This window comes from Armigeres subalbatus, chromosome 2, assembly GCF_024139115.2.
Source record: "Armigeres subalbatus isolate Guangzhou_Male chromosome 2, GZ_Asu_2, whole genome shotgun sequence".
In the NCBI taxonomy this organism is placed as follows: domain Eukaryota; kingdom Metazoa; phylum Arthropoda; class Insecta; order Diptera; family Culicidae; genus Armigeres; species Armigeres subalbatus.
In genome coordinates, this window is record NC_085140.1 from 359,381,713 (window position 1) to 359,400,165 (window position 18,453).

At 38.3% G+C, this 18,453-nt stretch overlaps 1 protein-coding gene across 1 annotated transcript in view; it reads right to left on the reverse strand.

Annotated features, from left to right (window-relative positions):
• LOC134210072 (uncharacterized) overlaps window positions 1-18,453 on the reverse strand; it is a 58,768-nt gene that overhangs the window by 28,652 nt on the left and 11,663 nt on the right. The window contains exons 2-3 of the mRNA XM_062686098.1: window positions 8,175-8,295; window positions 6,881-7,828 (exon numbers count right to left, since the gene is read on the reverse strand). Coding sequence (XP_062542082.1) covers window positions 6,881-7,828; window positions 8,175-8,295 — 1,069 coding nt within the window. The remainder of the gene's footprint in view (window positions 1-6,880; window positions 7,829-8,174; window positions 8,296-18,453) is intronic.

The following is an 18,453-nucleotide window of genomic DNA, read 5'->3' on the forward strand; positions in this document are numbered from 1 at the left end:
CAGGATTATGCGGAGCGTGACAATATGGTCCACACTGGATCTTCCGGCACGAAATCCGACCTGCTGCCGCCGGAGAGTCGCATCGATCTTCACCTGAATCCGGACTTTGCATAGAACTTTGAGAACGGTACACAGCAACATAATGCCTCGCCAGTTATCGCATACAGTCAGGTCACCCTTTTTGGGTACCTTCACTAAGATACCTTCCCAAGGGGCAACTAACTCTAAACTTTCGACAGTATCCAGAAATACTAACAAATACTAGCGAAAAACTACGTCGTATCTACGGCGAATTGATCGAAGAGCTCTGGTTAGGAAAACATGAAACACAACGCCACCCAGTCGATACAGTCCACCCAGTTTTTGGTAGCACATGATTTCAGTATCCTTTAAATTCTTAAAACATCACTGAACAACTATTTCCATTAGTTTTTGAGCTATCTAAGAGGCCCACATATTGGTTTGATGGCTTAAGAATGCGGTTTGCAAGTTTTTCTAGAATATGTGTTTAGAAAATCAGGTGTTTCCAATACGGGGGAGCACTGTGTTTCATCAACTAACTGACCAACGCCATAACAACCGACCTAGCAACTGTTTCATTGTTTGACGAAAATCGTGGATACTAGAAATAAAACGAAATACTATAGCGAGACAATGAGTAATATTATCGCAAAGTTTTGAGCTACTTGCCCCATGTACCTTCCTAAATCATGCTCTCCCTCTCCCCTTAAAGCATGACATACTTTGTGGGTGTCCCCTTACCGCCATTCACTGTCACTGAGATAAACGATATCAACGTTATTTTTTTTTCAATGTTTCAAAATAACACCCGGTTTAGTTTTCTTTTAAGTCCTATGTCAAAACCATTTCTAGGTGCAAACATTTTGGATTATTCCTAGGCACTGTGGGGTACGAGAAAATGATACTGGCAGAGCTTGTCACCATGTGCGAATGGGAAGGACATTAGCAATCTTAAACTTTTGCATCAACTGAATATTATTACTCTCCAAGAACTTGCTTTGATAAATGTAGAAAAGTGCTCTCTGATTTTTCAAATATTTTTTCTTCAAAATACGCAGATTTTCGGACTTGCTGTGTGTATTTTGACCGGGACAATTTTTTGGCATATTCTAGGCTTTGTGCTGTGAAAAAAAAAATATATAGTATTTGATCATTGTTAAAAAAAAGTTGTTCAAATTTTACGTAGCTACTAAAAAAATCTTTAGGAGGGTCAAAACAAACGAACCGTACTGCATAATCAATACGGTTGTAAATCCAAAATATAACTCATCACATAATGATCATTTGTCTAGAGCAGCGGTTCTCAACCTGGGGTACATGTCGCCCTGGGGGCCCTTCGCCGAAACCTCTTTTTTGGAGGTTTGAAGAGGCCCGGATGTTTTCTTTCAAAAGGGCCACAAGCATTCGTTTAAATTTTTGTTTTTAATTTCTTCATTTTTTCTTTTTTCCTTCTTTTTAAAGACTTGAAAGGCTCTTTTCAAAAGACTCGGAAGGCTTTAATGAAGCTCGGAGGCCTAATTTCAGAAGGATCGAAAGCCTTCGTTTAAAAGGTTCGGAATTCTTTTTTCAAGGTGCTTGAAAGCAGTGGTCACCGAAGTGCGGCCCGGCAAGCCTTTTTCTGCGGCCCGCAAACGATTCTAGAAAAAGCACTCTCTGCGGTCCGATGTCCGAAAAAAAAATGCATTTTTTTTCATGGTTTTGTATCGTTTTCAGTGTTTGAGACCGTTCAAGATGTAATAAATATACCATGAATCATTGTATCATCATGATCAACATTTTTTAGACGAGTAAGCGAATAGCACATATACTTCGACACAACCGCTATTATTTGGAGCTGCTCAGGATGTGACTTTTGCAAATGTTTCGCTCAGTCGCATAAGTAACATACCTGTCTTTGTGTCGTTTCTTTCCACAACTGAAAGTGAACTAGTTGACTGCATTCATTCTCGTTTTGCATTTCGTGATTCATATGATTTTTCAATTTTAAATCAACGTTTTGTTCGGTCGTGCGCGTGCTTGCTTCTGCGGATAGAGAGATGAAAAAATGGCTACGACAAATGATACAAAGAAAAGAAAAATTACTGAGGAAAAGAGAGCTTTTCAGGAAAAAATGGACGGAGCAGTATTTTTTTTTGTTTCGGTGAAGGATAAACCAGTGTGTTTGGTGTGCAGTGAGACCATAGCGGTAATGAAGGAGTTCAACATTAAACGGCATTACGACACGAAACATGCAGTGAGATTTGAATCATTGTCCAGCTCATTGCGTACCGCAAAGCTGAATGAATTGAGGCGACAGTTAGTGCACCAACTTACTGTTTACAAAAAACAAACGTCAGAAAGTGATTCGTTAGTGAAGGCAAGTTTGTAGTTGCTGAAAAAATTTCGATTGTTTAGCATGAGTAAGGAACCGATCTGCGAATGTTTCATCCCCATGGGCGTTGTGGTTCTCTCAATTTGTGCTCTTGAAAAATCACTAGAAAAAGCACGTGGTTTCCAAGATGGCCGATTTGTGGCTTTGTTGTATAACCACCTTAACTGTGACGCGCCGAGTTGAGGAGATTGGTAAAGAAATCAAGCAGTGTTTGAAAGAAAAAATAGCCAAGTTTGTGTTCTACTCGATAGCTTTGGATGAAGGCACAGATATCAGTGACACAGCTCAGCATGCAATATTTATCCGTGGTATCGATTGCAACTTCAACATTACCGAAGAACTACAGCAACCTTGTTCCCGATGAAAGGAACTACGAGAGGAATCGATATTTTCACCACTCTGGATGCTACGCTGGACAAACTTGGATTAAAGCTGAATAATCTTGCGGGTAGGTTGAAGCTCGAGAAGGACCACTTGGTCAGCATTCCTGGTCCTTTCCTGACAATTTATTACTCTGACGTATTGTCAGTAGTTAATTAGCATCTGCAAGTTTCAGGTTGTTGAAATGCCGCCGAGTATTAAACGTTGAGGGGCTGAGGCCATTCTACCTAGGTAAAGAAGGCGCGGTTTTCATTCTTATTTATTTTATTTTTATTTATACAGGAGCCGTGGCAGATGGTGCTCCTGCAATGGTGGGCAGAAACGAGGGCGCAATTGCTTATTTGCGTAAAACGACAAAATTGAATGGCGATGATCCACCAAGAAAATTTGTGTGCAAAAAATACTTCTTTCAAAAATGTCATGGGCGATATTGTTAAAGCAGTTAATTACATACGAGCCCATGGCCACCGCGAATTCCAAGAATTTTTGGACGAAGTTGGAGCCGAGTACAATGATGTGCCATATTTCACCGAAGTGCGTTGGTTGAGCAGAGGAAAAGTCCTTAAACGTGTGTTTGACTTAAAAGACGAAATCAAACAGTTCATGGAAAAGAAGGGAAAAAAGGTTGACTTTTTTGCAGATAATAAATGGTTGTCCGACTTTGCATTTCTCACAGATATATCAAATCATTTGAACGAACTGAACGTCAAACTTCAAGGTAAAAACAATTTGGTTCACGAACTGTTCCAGTATGTGAGAGCTTTTGAGACTAAGTTGCGATTATGGGAAATTCAATTAAAAAATCGCCTTTTTCCTCAATTTTGGCTATGGCTACTTGCTCCATTGGTAACACCGAAATCTACGTTGACATGATAGTGATACTGAGGGAAGAATTTCACAACAGATTCAATGAAATTAAAGCGAACGAGCTAAGTTTGAAGATTTTTTCCACGTCATGGTCAGTAGAGGTAGAAAAAGTTCCATGTAAATTGCAGCTTGAATTGATTGAATTACAAACAAACTCAGTTCTTGAAGCCATGTTTCGGAAAGTTGATTTACTCGATTTCTACTCAACTATTACTGCAGAAAAGTTTCCGGAACTACGGAAATACGCATTACAGATTCTGTCGTTGTTCGCCACAATATACTGCTGTGAACAATTATTTTCGAATATGAAAAATATTAACTCAAAAGCCCGGAATCGATTTAAAGTTGATCATTTGGAAAAATTGCTCAGAATTTCTTCAACTAACACAACTATTGATACTGACAAGCTCACCAAGGCGAAAAATACTCAGGCAAGTTAAGCAAGTTATTGAATACCCGAATTATGTACAAGCTTGAATTAAATGTTTAGAGAATACTCGCAGAAATAAAATATCCACTGTAGATACAGAACAAATAAATATAAATAAACTTTTTAGTTATGCTGTGTTTCAATTTCTATCGTAATTTATGCCCTTTGAAAATTCTAAATGAAAGAACAAATTTTCTTAAATATACTGCGTCCCGTTTCAAGAGTTCACAACTGCTGTGCGGCCCTTGAGAGCTGGTATGTTGGGAATCACTGCTCTAAAGCCTTTTCTAAGTGGTTCAAAAGCCTCCATCCAAGAAACTCGTAGGCCCTATCCAAGAGGCCTGGAAGCCTTCTTTCAAGAGGCTTGGGAGCTTCCTTTCAAGGGACTTGGCAAGCTCAATTCAAAAAACTTGGAAAGCTCCCTTCAAAAGGCTCTTTCAAGTGGTTCGGAAGCCTTCTTTCAAAAGGCCTGGAAGCCTCCCTTTAAAAAGAGAGGATTTTTTTCTCAAAAGCCTTGGACGCGTAATTTCAAGAGGCTTGGAAGACTTTTTTCAAGATGCTCAGAAACCTCCTTCTGAGTGGCTCAAAAGCCGCCATCCAAGAGGCTCGTAGCTTGCTTTCTAGAGGCATGGGAGCATCCTTTCAAGTGGCTTAGGAGCCTTCTTTCAAGAAGCTTAGGAGTCTCGAACTCTTCTTTCTAGAGGGTTGGAAGTACACTTTCAAGAGGATCAGAAGCGTCCTTTCCAGATACTCAGAAGCATCCCTTCAAAAGGCTCGAAAGCCGCTTTCCAAGAGGCTCGGGTGTCTCTTTTCTAGAGGCTCGAAAGCCTCCCTTTAAAGGGCTCGCCCAAGTAACATTTTAAGTTTTATTCCGCTCTAGGAATGGTTTTCAAGATAAAATTATAAGATCTGACAATAAAACCCATGACTACATGACAACCTTCTGCTGACCACTATATGAGTAAGATATGGCCAAGTGCCCCTTCTAGATAAGCACTATATATCTATTATAAGAGTTATTAAGAAATCCTTTTTAAACCACCAGGAAAAAGGGTTTTTGTAATGAGGATGACTATAAAATAATATTTTTGCAGGTCTGTTTTTCAATTCACTTCTATCCTAATGAGGTACGCGTTCAATTTCACGGCGAAAGCTAGTGAAAAAATAAGATTGAATACCATGCGTTCTCAAAATAATGCAGTTCTGGGCTTTTGAGTTGAAATAATCATAACAGCAAAATCGTTAATTTCCACTGATTCGATTGATATTTTACCCCAAAATATTTGTAATGCACATCAACTACCAAAACAGTGCTTTACGCGGTGAAACTATCGTTAATTCATGAAGTTCGGTGAAAAATGTCTTCTTCATTTCCAAAATTCTTCTCCATTTCCAATATGGCCTTCACAAATTTCGATCAGAAAAATGTTGCTCTTGATAAATACCGTCATAAGCTCTTTGCAATGCAAATATTCTTATTGGGAAATTCATTTGACCACATTACGACCAAAAATTGTAGCTTTTATCGAGCTTTGAAAATTGGGTTTATCACGATCTTCATCACAACCGTAGCGCTGCTCATAAGGTCAATACGGGTTTGACGTTGGAAGCCTTTTCAGCATATTTATGAGAGGTTTATTGATAGCAATAAGATCGACAATAAAACTGAGCAACTAGCTATGGCGATTGCTATTATAAATCCACTATAAGAATTAAATAAATCCAATAAGCATGGAAATTGTTACTTGGGCGGAAGCCTTCTTTCAAGAGGCTCGAAAAACTCCTTTCAAGAAGCTCGGAAGCCTCTCTTCAAAGGACTCGGAATTTTTCTTTCAAGAGGCTTGGAAGCTTAATTTCAAGATGCTCAGAAGTCTCCTTTTAAGTAGCTCGAAAACCGCCTTTAAAGAGGCTCGGAAGCTTTCCTTCAAGAAACCTAGAAGCTTTAAATAGTCATAAAAGTCCTGTTCGGAGCTCGATGTATAATCTTAATTTGACTTGGGAAGTTTCACGGATTTTTCAAAATTTCTGCCAACTTTATGGAGAGCCAATAATCTGGTTCATTTTTCGTATATCTCATGAGTTATGCTTATTTTCATTGACCGCAAATAAACATAGGGGGTATCTGAATTAATGCAAAAGTTCGAAGGGGTACCTCTCAAGAAAATGTTGAGAATCGCTGGTCTAGAGGATGTTTACTAAGAAATACGCTAGAACAAAACTACTTTGGTTCGCGGTAAAACAGGGGGATCAAGTCTCCCAAGGGATTGTACTAACAAATAATTATTATTTCAGTAAGGGCTTCTTGTAAGATTTTTGTAAATATTCTTCAAAAATATATTAAAATAAAATCTTTTATGATGATCTAATTTGAAATGAAATGCGCATTACAATGAATTAGTTCTGAATAGTCCAATTTGACACAACATATATTCGGTTGTATTTCTATTGTCTAGCCTGAAGTCACCTCCCTAAATCAACCCCAACCATCCACTTGGGTCGTAAGTGTCAACATTGTATGTATTCTCATAAATTATGCCTAAAATCTAATTTATTATTATAAGAGTTGATGGCTTCGTGTCCATTGTACGGCCCCGCCTATCATTTTTTATTAGGTTCTTTTTATTACAAACACTCAACAATGTTCCGCTACGAAAATAAATACCTTAATGCTATGATCATCGGATTAGTCAGCGATGCGATGCTTTCAGCCAAAGGTGTAAATTTGGTTTTCAAATTCTACACAACAGCCTATATCTCGTGTGCGTTGGGAAGTGGAATTGACTTCCTCCTTCATATAATTCGGTTAAGTTAGTCACATTTGGAACGGCCACTGTGGCTCAGCTTGAGCAGCGCTGCCTGCAGTTCTGATCGACACTGATGAAGCTGTTCCTCGATGGACGGCAGTGGCACGGTAGTTTTAGGTGACCGCGTTGACGTCGTGGTCTTTGTGGAAGAGAAGGCACTGGTAGGTCTTGGAGTTGTAACTCTGGTTGAAGCTCTGGTCGATGCCTGAGATGTGACCTTGATTAAAGTTCTGGTGGACACAGGAGCTGTTACCTTCGTAGGAGCTCTAGTAAATGCAGGAGTTGTCGCCGTTGTGGTAGGCGATGCAGTTGTAGTAGTCGATTCGGGTATTTTTCTGTTTGCCACGGTCACGTGGTTCCGAGTTATGTCTGGATTCTTGGTGATTGATTCAATTTTGGATTCCTGGCCACTGACGGCTCGAATCGGTTTCGAATTGATATCGACTACTTTTGTGGAAATCAACTTGCTGGAGCTGTTCAATTTTGGTCGTACTGGGGGAAGATATTCATTCCGTGGTGGTTTTGGAACAGGAAGGTAAGCCGTGGCCGGGAAGCTGGATATTCGTGGATCATGTTCTCTAGCAGAAGAAGCCGACGATAGTTTTCCCTGAGGTGATGATGCATCGACGAATTCCGGCTCGGGAGTACCGTACTCCAGATAAATCGAGGGCTGCTTGATATCATATTCATTGGACTTGAATGGATTATCCAAGCTGGAATCGCTGCAAGTGTTATAATACTGTTCTAGTAACCGTAAACAGGATTCGTTTTTCGGTTTCTGAACGTACGCATACAATCCAGAAGCGTCGTACGGCGGATTACGGAAGGGCTCGTGACCACCCGCGTAGTTGCCGTATCCGCCGTCGTACGGAAAGTGCACATGGATGTAGCGACCTCGATCGCCATCGTCGTAATGAACGTAGCGATAGCGATCTACATCTTCTACATAATCACCTGAAAGAATATCAATGAATATTAAAGCAGCTTAGACATTCGAAGCGATGATTAATAGTTTCCCTTGCGTCAAAGTATATTCAATTATAAGGTGTGTGGTTTTGTTTAAATTTATTGATGCTACCCAAACCCGGAACAAATTTATGGAATCAAAGATGTCACTTTTTAATTTATTGCATGCTTGTTCACCATAATTAAGATATCAAAAGGTTAGCTATAATCAAGCCATAGTTATCGATCTTTATACCTACGGAGCGCCAATTCGAGTGCGGTTGGTTCAGCCAATTGTTGTGCAAAATGTGTGTGCCAGTGTAGGATCTAAAACTATCGGTTAGAGATACCTTACCTCCATTTGTGTGGACATATTTGCCGTGATTTCCAGTTCCATATCGATTTTTGCTGTATTTTCCATCATGCTCCGCCCGAACTATGGCTATAACTATAATGTGTAAGCTGAAGAGGGTGACCTGTGAAATTAGAATGATGAAAAATGGTAAGACATTTTCAATTTAAATGAAGCAGATTGAACTTTAATTTCTATTATCTACATCATGTGAAACTACAGAAAGGTTGAAACTGACATTAATAGGAGAACATGTTTAATCTTCTAATGACCAAGTCTGCCTGTAGACAGAGACTTTGTTTTTATTTTATTTTTGTCACCGCCACCATTTTTGACCAGCGTTGCAATTTTCGGCCCGAACCGCCGATCAATTTGAGACGCGCCGCCGAAATTTTAAACGTGGAGGAGAAGAATCCTTTCATTTGTTTTTCTAACTGTTGGGAGTCTTATTTTATCATTGATTACAGGCACCTTTCTGTAATGTACCATCAGAGAATGCTGATCACCGTATCAGTTTCGTATTTCTTGTACAGGCCTAAGTGGGCACACGTGAAGTACGAAATAAGACGAAATAAATTTATTATGAGAAAATGCATCACATTTAGGAGCCACTGTAGTTATTTGTTTTTTACAATCTTAGCTTTACCAAAGCGAGACATACAATAGATGCGATGGAATTCGTCAGAAAGGGCGGAAAAGACAAGGAAAAAGTTATGACTTCAAACCATGAAAAAATAATACTGGTTTCTCCTAGAGATAATTTCACCTTCCTACATACACACTAAGGTATTCTTTCTCGAGCCCGGCAAAATCGTTTGTTTGCTGAAAATCGGCGGTGCTCACATCGGGAGAATAAAAAAAATGCTGAGATCTCGGCGAAAAAAATTAAGTTTCTTTTTTTTTTTCTTTTGGTATGATTTTAGGAAAATCCTTTCCGCAGGAACCTGGAAAACTCCACCACTAGCAAGAATTTGAGTATTCTGGATTGTCAATAATAATTGACAACCTACTAAATGATCGAACGTAAATTACTAAATGATCTTTAACATCCTTGCTCCGAGGATTGCTTAGTCTAACCCAAATATTCTGTATCAAAAACAAAGAGGGGAATTTCTCCCTCTTGAATTACAAGGAAATCTTCATCCACAAATTCTGGGTAATGTCTTCTCAATGCTTCTAAGGAATTCTTTCTACTGAACTTCTGCGGAGTTCCATTGCCAAGAATTTCAATGAAACTTCTATTCAAGAATTCTACTTCCAGATTTTATAGAAATTCACTTTGCAGAAATTTTTGGATTTCCTAATCCAGCAGTTCTGAGAAATAAAAGAGACATTTTCCAGAATTTCTGGATGAGAATTTCTGTAGAGTTCCACAGTTATTAACTGCGAGATGTTTAACACCCAAAAGGCCAAGCTCTTCAAAAAGGCAAATTTTGAATTTGAACAAATCATAACTCTGTTCACTTCCAACCAATCGATGTGAAATTTTAAGATAAGGTCCAATTTTTATTCTAGTTTCTAGTTTCTTTAGAGTGCCTACTATCGAACCTAACCACATCCTAGGCAGGCACCACAACTCGCAGTTGACCTGAGGAGGGATTGTCAAACCCTTGCACATAGTACCTGCAGCTCTAAAGCGGGCACCCGTACAATTTGGATTGTAGACTAAAACGGCAGCTCATTTTTCGTAGTTTTTCACGAACAGAATTTTGAAGCTCCCAAATCTCCATGGTTTCTTACAAATAATTTTCTCATGATTCTATAAAAGACAATTGTCCACTTCCGGAACATTATGGAGTGCCCCGAGGGAACCTGTACAAAGCCCTGAGCAAAGGCGTATGATTGCCAATCCAGAGTAAGTGAGTTCGATTCTCGGTCCGGCCTAAAATGTTTTCGAGTGTGAAACACTCCTGGTTCCCGGGCATAGTGTATAATTGTACTTGCTACACAAAATACATGTATGGAATTTGCGGGAATAGTAAGCTTTCAAATAATAACAATAAGTTAAAGAGACCAAATTCCAGATGAAATCTAGAGCCATCGAAGAAGAAGATCATTTAAAAAGAAATCAAAAATGTTTTATGAGCGTAAAACAGAACTTAGGCGCCCAATTGTTGATTCAGTGTTGCCTTTTTTTTTTTTGTTCGGGGTGAACCACTGCGTCCATTTCATTGAACTTTTGTAGTATACCCGTGTCATTTGTTTAGTGCATGTCTTTCTGCTCCATTTCTATTGAGAAGAAATGAAGTAGTCATTTTTTATTCATATATTTCTCAAGCTTAATGTAAGGCCTCTTTAGATTAAGGTACCGCTATTTATACACTTCGAAAAATGGCTCATACCAACTCTCAAAGGCGCGCCCCTCAATCAGTTTCTTGGCTCAACAATAAGTGGAATAATACTGATTTTGACCATGCATTGGTACTGAAATTCAAACATATTTTGCTTCTTCCTATGAGTTCCGAATTAGTTTTGGTACAGAGATATTCGGAATCTCACCTCTAAGCAGAGCTTTAATCAGTCAGAGGGTTCAGCAGATCCACCAAATTCGTATCCGCTTGTTTCCTAATTAATCAGCGCCCTGGAGCTTGGAGATTCATGTCGTCGGCTTCGAAAACCAGCCTAAGGTTGAGTTACGTTTTTACAATTTACTCCATTGACTCCATCCAAAAGTCATGGGTCATCTAAAAGCAAATTATAGTCGTTCCATACTCTTCCGACCATCACTCATAAGTATAAACAAGAATAGTAAGAACTAGAGCACAGTGTGGTAGATCTTACTCCGTAATGCAACACGAAGAGTGTCTACCCAGCATTACAGGCTCCGTTAACTGCCTGGCTAATTGTTTCACCCCCCAGGCCATTCGTCCCCTCAGCACGGGTCGCCTGACACCTTGGGATTCGGGGTTAGGGACGTCATATTGTCAGCTTCAGTGTTGTACCGAGCCTGGCGGTATGACCGGATTTACACCGTTACGCACTACTTCAGAGTATCCATATCCCAGCGTAACGGGACGTTGTCTATTTAGATGTAAGCTAAATAAATGAAAAGAATTAATTGAAAAGAGTCATCGCAAGATACGTTATGGTCTTAACAAAAATGATTCCACCTACAGCTGCTCCTGGAGTACACGTGAGGTTTCGAATGTGGCCAATAAGGTCTATCGTCTTTTACTGCCTCATCAGAAGAATGTTCGTGTTAAGTCGCCAAGAAAGCAGTGAAGCAAGAGGCGTTCTGAGAGCTTGAGCTTGAGCTTGATGACCGCACAATTCGTAGTTGCTACTCCGTGATTTACCAGAATCAATCGAAATTGCACAGGGAACCAAACAGTTGAGCTTGGGATAAGCTTTCCAACCTCAATGTGCACAGATCGAGAATTCAGTAATTAAAGGATCAATAACGGCGCCGGCCACGTCCTTACGGTCATCTGGGAAGGGAAGGAATAGTTGGTGACATCTGTTGTTACTAGAGACCGAGATCACCTCTGCATCTCCACAGTTGCCACAGGAGGGATTCTTATTAGTGGAGTGGGTAGGTAGTTACATGGATCAGGATTCACCTTGGTAAGTGATGCGATCCATGCAACTTCGATAACACGAAAAAAAAAATGCTTTTTTATTATTTTGACCGGGATATTAATGCCAACATAAGTCGTCACCTACTATGACGAACCATTCAATGAATTTTTAAGTGCAAAAAGAGAAGCATGTTCAAAACCCTATATTTTAAATAATTTTTATAATTTTATTTTATTTACTAGAAGAAAAATGTCTTGTGTATCGAATATATATAGAAAGTCCATAGATGAAAACAGTCTAAAAAGAATAAACGAAGTCTGGCAACTACAAAGAAAATTACCTAAAATACATTTGCTTGACCTTTTCAGTGGTGGTTCTATTGTGAATTTAAAACTAAAAAGCTTCCACCAAACCATCAAATAAATCGCATGTGATAGTTAAAAAGAAAAAAAACCTGTATCGTATTCACAATTTTTACATTTAAGATGAATATTTATCATAGCACTGATGAAGCCACTCACATCCATAACAATGACACTGAATATAACTACACAATCAAATTTTCGCTGATATTGAAAATTAACTGACTGAATGGCACTAAGATACCTTTACATTGAGTGTGAACAAAATTATCATTCCACTAAGCACAGCCTATCACGATTCAAGGGCCCCATGCGTGTTATGTTAGCAGATTGCAAATACACAATATGAGCAGTTAATCAGTTTGAAACAGTTTTTATTCATTTTTGTGAACAGGAGAAAAGCTAAATTAACTCAGGGAAAATATATTAATCACATAACGCGGATTTCGGCCTTTTTCAACTCGCTATATAAAGCATCATTGAATTTTGTCTGAATCGTTAGTTAAGCGTACGTAATTCATAAAAAGTACATATGTCTACTAAACCTTTTCCAATCTTTGATGAATGAGCAAAAAACTCTAGCTTTCAGTGAGATATAGATCCATTATGCCAATACTGTATTGTGCTGTACACATATAAAATACAAAAATATAGGTATAGTATACAATAAAAACAATAAAAAATACATCCTTGCGTTCGATCCGTTGGTCTTGTTAGTTTTGTTTAACAAATAGCTTCATGTTATGTTCTTCATCGGCTGACAACAAACATTCTCCTAACTTATTATCACATTTAAAAGTAATCCATCCTCCGAGGAACGCCCAAATAAAAAGCAGCCCAGTCAAAAAGCGCCCAGTTAGCGAATTGTTGCTGTATTTCAATTGTATATATGGTTAAAATATTAACTGAATAATCCAAATAAATTAACAAAAACCTGCCAAAGTGTCTATTTTCTCTACTTAATCAGATGAAATGTTCATGTTCAACATAAGAAGTATAAGAAGACATGAATAAGGCAATATATCAGAATACGCTTGCCTCAAGCAGGCGCTAAGTCAAGCCATCCCGAGTAGACGATAATGGTTCATTGACAGTAAAACGTGATATTGATAACAAAACACGACACTAACCCGTCCGAAACAAGAATAAAAATAACAAGCGAAAACAACAAAAAATTGAACCGAAATATCACAAAAATATCAGGTCCTGCCATTAACAAGAACTTATCAACATCTTGAGCTATTAGTTTGTTCTTCCTAATGGCAAACCCCGACACTCCCATGACACCCCGGTGCAACCCCCTGCTATTCCCGCCAGTCACCCCCACTCCTACCTCAAACAAGTCAATATCACGGTTTCCACCCGGGATAGCACCGCAATAATTCAGGTCCTGCCATTATACATGATATTATACAATTAGAAAACATAGCATGAAACGGACTCACAAAATATGGGTTATGTCTTTGATGATAGGTCTTTCTTCAGTACCCGCTTCATAGTCTTGAAAACACCTTGGTCCTTGTTAAAATTTCTTGACACTAACACACGCGATCTTCCGAACTGGAACTAGGATCACCACATTTTTCCGGAAATTTCATCAGCCGAATTAATAAAACGGGGCATAAAAAGACGTGACAGGAATGAAAACAGCAGCTATTCACGCGCACAGCCTGCTCTTCTATCTGACCACGGTCATTGCTCTGGTTCTATTGTTTTACTTCGTATGCGAATCACCGCACAAAAGTAAAGCACCAGATAGCGGTCGTAACGAGACTTTGATGTTGTACTGGTTTTGTTAAAAATTGGAATTCTTAATGTTTTTACGTTGATAATCATTATGCAACGTACACACCAGTCAAGCAGTTCGACGAACATTCAGTATAGCAAGAGGCGTTCTGGTCTACAAACGAAAATGTTCCCTCCTGTAGGTTCTTTCGGGGCACTCCGTGAGTTTCTGGTAGTATCCAATGGGGTCTGTCGTGCTTTAGAGAACCATAAGTATTTTATTCGTTTAATTAGAATTCCATTCTCCTATCCCATTGGAAACTCGTTAATCAAGACGAACTATTAACTCTTGAACCAAAACAAGAAATTTCGTATGAAATAAAGGCATGTATAGTGGAAGATTTGTCTTGTAGTGGGCGAGTGGTTGCATCATCAGTTCTTTCCCCTTTACTACACTCCCCCCACAATTATGGAACACTTTTGCCAAAAAGTAATAATTTCACAATCAAATTCACTGTTTCCAATGGAAAATGATTTTCTATCAGCAATATTAGATATCTACCTAGCAATCCATCATGATTTTGACTGCTTCACATGCTCAAAATGCTCTGAATTATGATTTATTTGAAAACAATTGAATTGATCAGTGTTCCATAATTGTGACCACGGCAAAATTCTCCCACAGTTATGGAACAGTTTACTATTTCCTGTAGGGGAACTGTACCAGTTTTGGCCATGTTCCTAATTTGGCCAATTTAGCGAATAACTCCAAAAATAAAGAAATTCGCAAGGGTTTTATTAGTTCCAACAAGAGATATATACCTCACGCTTCAATGCTGCTTTCAACTCATCGATTATTTTGGAAAAATATGTATTTTTCAGGGTTGGCCAAATTACAGGGTTGTTACGACTACGCGGATTCCGCGAATTTCGCGGATTTCGCGGTTTTCTCGGATTTGGCGCGGATTTACATAACGATTTTAGGACTTCGCGCGGATTTAGTTTAAGGTGAAAATTTAATAAATAAAATGCTAGATCTCAGGATTCTCTGGATGTTCATTTGAAAATTAGTTTTATGATCTTTATAAATGGGCTTCATTTTCTGTAACAATAGTTATTGAAAACAAAATTTACGTTTGCAGTCAATTACTCACAATAATTTTCGGATGTTTACAAGCTTTTATTGAACGCCACGATTACACACTTGAGGATTATAATTTTTTATTTCTTTATTAGAGTGATTTTTTAATATTTAAATAAATTTCATCACTGACGCACTTGAGCATTCATTAAAAAATGTTATGAAGAGAGGAGCGCCAGTTGTTGTCATTTTTAATGCATTCTGAAAAATGACGCATTCAAAACATGTCTGTTTAAGGACATGAACCCCCATTTTTATCTCGGTAATTTCTTCGTAATTCCAAGATATTTGTCGGTTCCTTATTGATTATTCCTTTTACAATGGGTCACATTTTTCGTCAGAAATTCTCCCATTGTGTAGAACATTTTATATTACTTTCAAAGCATTCATCCAGAGCCAAAAAGAATAACCAATTGAAAACACAAAAATGTTCCTTGATGTTATGCAGATGCCTCATCACTTGTCATAAGACGAGTTTGTACAATCCCATTTAATTCCACCACTTAATTGTACCCTGACAGATACGTATTTCGACCTCAACAGTAAGGTCGTCTTCAGTGTCTCGTACTCGTAGCCGAGTCAAGTACGAGACACTGAAGACGACCTTACTGTTGAGGTCGAAATACGTATCTGTCAAGGTACAATTAAGTGGTGAAATTAAATGGGATTGTACATACTCGTCTTATGACAAGTGAAGACATTCCACTAAAAAGCTCAAAATAATTTTCTTAACAGACGCTTCATTTTAATACCGTTTTGACTCAAATTCCGAACATGACTCATATTCAGAACACTGGCGTTTAGCGCTCTAACACTATAATTTTCATCGGTTTTCCGAACTGGAGCATGAGGATTACAAACGAATTCAAGCTCCTATGGATAAAAATACACGAAAAAAGCCTAAATGGCCTTTTTAAAACGAGTGTTTGGAATATGAGTCACGTTCGAAATTTAAGTCAAAACGGTAAGTGCTTCCGCAGAAATTTGTTTAAATATTAAAAGATGACCTCCAAAAGATATTCCTGTAAAAACGTGGTAATTTCATGAGTATTTTTTGCAATATTTTCGGATAACTACGATGATATTTTCACAGTAATACACACAGAAAAATTACAAAACCTCCTAAGAAATTTTGACAAGGATTCTATGAAGAATTTAATAAATTAATGTCTACAGCCTAAAGAGGATTTCTGCAGCATTTATAATCCGTTAAATTATAAAAAATGGGAGAATTTCTGCGCAAACTCTTGAAGCGCTGACCGCAGCAATTACTGTAAAAAAGTTGGCAGTAATGTTGCCTTGAATTTACGAAAGAATTCTCGGAATGTCGTTCACCGGCATTCACCAAAGGAAGTCTTCTGAAATTTCCAAACCGATTTCCAAAGGAATTCATGAAGGAAACTCCGAATGTATTTCCGGAAGATTTTTTCCCCAGATTCCCAGAGAAATTTCCGCAAGTATTTACGTTGCGATTGTCTCAAACATTTTGTTAGTGGTAATCACAGGAATATCTGTAAAAAAAACATACAAATTGCGCCTCTAATTTGACGAAAGTTTTTTCGGAAGTTTTTACGCAGCAAGTCACCCGCAGTCAATTTCTGCATGAATTTCCAAACCTTTTTCCGCAGGTATTAATGAAGGGATGTCCGCATGTAGTCTCTAAAGATTTTCCGCAGGTTGTTTTTGAATAATTTATTTGAATTTTCAACAAATTATTATATTCAATTTATAACAAAATTCCAGAATGAATTTCCGCATAAGTTCTTTGGGGAACTTTTGCAAGAAAACCAGGATGAATTTCGACAGATGTTCTCGGGAAATTTCGAAGCTCTACGCAAGTTTATAACTACAACAAAGTTGCTTAATTTATTACTTCAGAAGAAATTGCCGTTTTCGGCAGATTATTTGTGATTTGCCAAGTTCATCTATTCATCAATTATGATCAAATCTGGCCTAAACATTTCTTGTATATCAATGCATCTTTGTGCCGAATTCCACTGACAATAACGGAACAAAAAATGTCAAAATCATCATCTCATTTAAAAAGCGGTGCGTATTGAAATAGTTTTGGCTGTTTAGTTCTTGTTTACTTAGCTTCAGTATTTCTAGTAGCGAAACTTAGATGGTCGGTGGGGATTGTTAAATTAACTGCGATTTTCTTAGTCCTATTTTCAATTTGGTACAAACATGTGCAAAATTGAAGCTTTTAATCATATTTACAATCTGGAATATTAAAAAACAACCTCGAAGAGAAGATGTTTAGTAGATTGTGGTAACCAAAATTGATATTTCACGTGTATTTGCTTAAAATTTAGTTCTGGGTCGCGCGGAAATGGCGCGGATTTGATTTTAGTCAACGCGAATTTGGCGCGGAAAATATTTCAGGATCTCCGTAACAACCCTGAAATTAGGCACTAAGTTGGCCAAAACCGGTGCACTTCCCCTATACATCGCTTCTCAATCATTGCTTGTATCGAATTCCACGATCATAATTGTCGGTTAGTGTTATATTGCAGCAATAACATTGGCGTTTTGAATGAATTTGTGGCTACTATTTGCATTAAAACGGCATTGTTTACATTCGCTGCCATCTTGAACTCGACGTGTTCCATAATATGATTATGTGCAATCGATTTGAAGTTGGGTATTTTTTTTGTAATCAAACCTATTTTAGATGGGATATCACATAGCGGACGGAATGCTTAGATCCTATCAATGGTTTTCATGTATTTATATCTACAATTGGTCGATTTTGTGGCGTGTTAAAAGAAATTGAATACTGAGAAAGTCGTTAGGCGTTCCATAACGGTGGGGGTAGTGTACAATGAGATCATCAGTACTTCTAGATTGAAGATGAGTGCTAGTTCCAAGACAAGACTAGCTGATCTAGTCATAATCGAGTAGCAACTACGGGCGGTCAATCTAATTTGAGCTCAAGCTCAAGCTGAATGCCTCTTCCACAGGATCTTCTGGTACATTTCATAATGTTTCTGAAGTGGTCAATTGTCTTTTACATCAGTTACATCAGAAGATTATTCGATTGAAATCATGAAAATGGGGCTGTCAAATAACACGTTTTAGTTTACAAACGAAAATGCTCCCTCCTACAGGTTCACCAGGGGCACTGCGTATGTTCTGGAAGTGAACAAGGTCGATTGTCCTTTATAAGATTATCAAATGATTGTACGAAAGTAGCCAAGAAGTTATAGCTGTCGCATGATACGTTTTGGTCTACAAACGAAAATGTACATGCCTACAGGTAACCCCGAGGCACCCCATGAGGTTCCGAGATGGGTCAATGAGACTTTCACCCTTCAGGAAGGCTTCAGAAGTTTGTTCATGAGAAACCATGAAAAATGAGCTGCCGCATGACACGTTTTGGTCTAAAATCGGAAATGTACATACCTACAGAATCCACCAGGTTGCACTATGTGATGCTCCGGAAGTGGCAAATGATTTCTGTTACATTTTATAGACTTACCAGAAGTTTATTTGTGAAAAACCATGGAGAATGAGAAAAAATTCGGAAATGTCA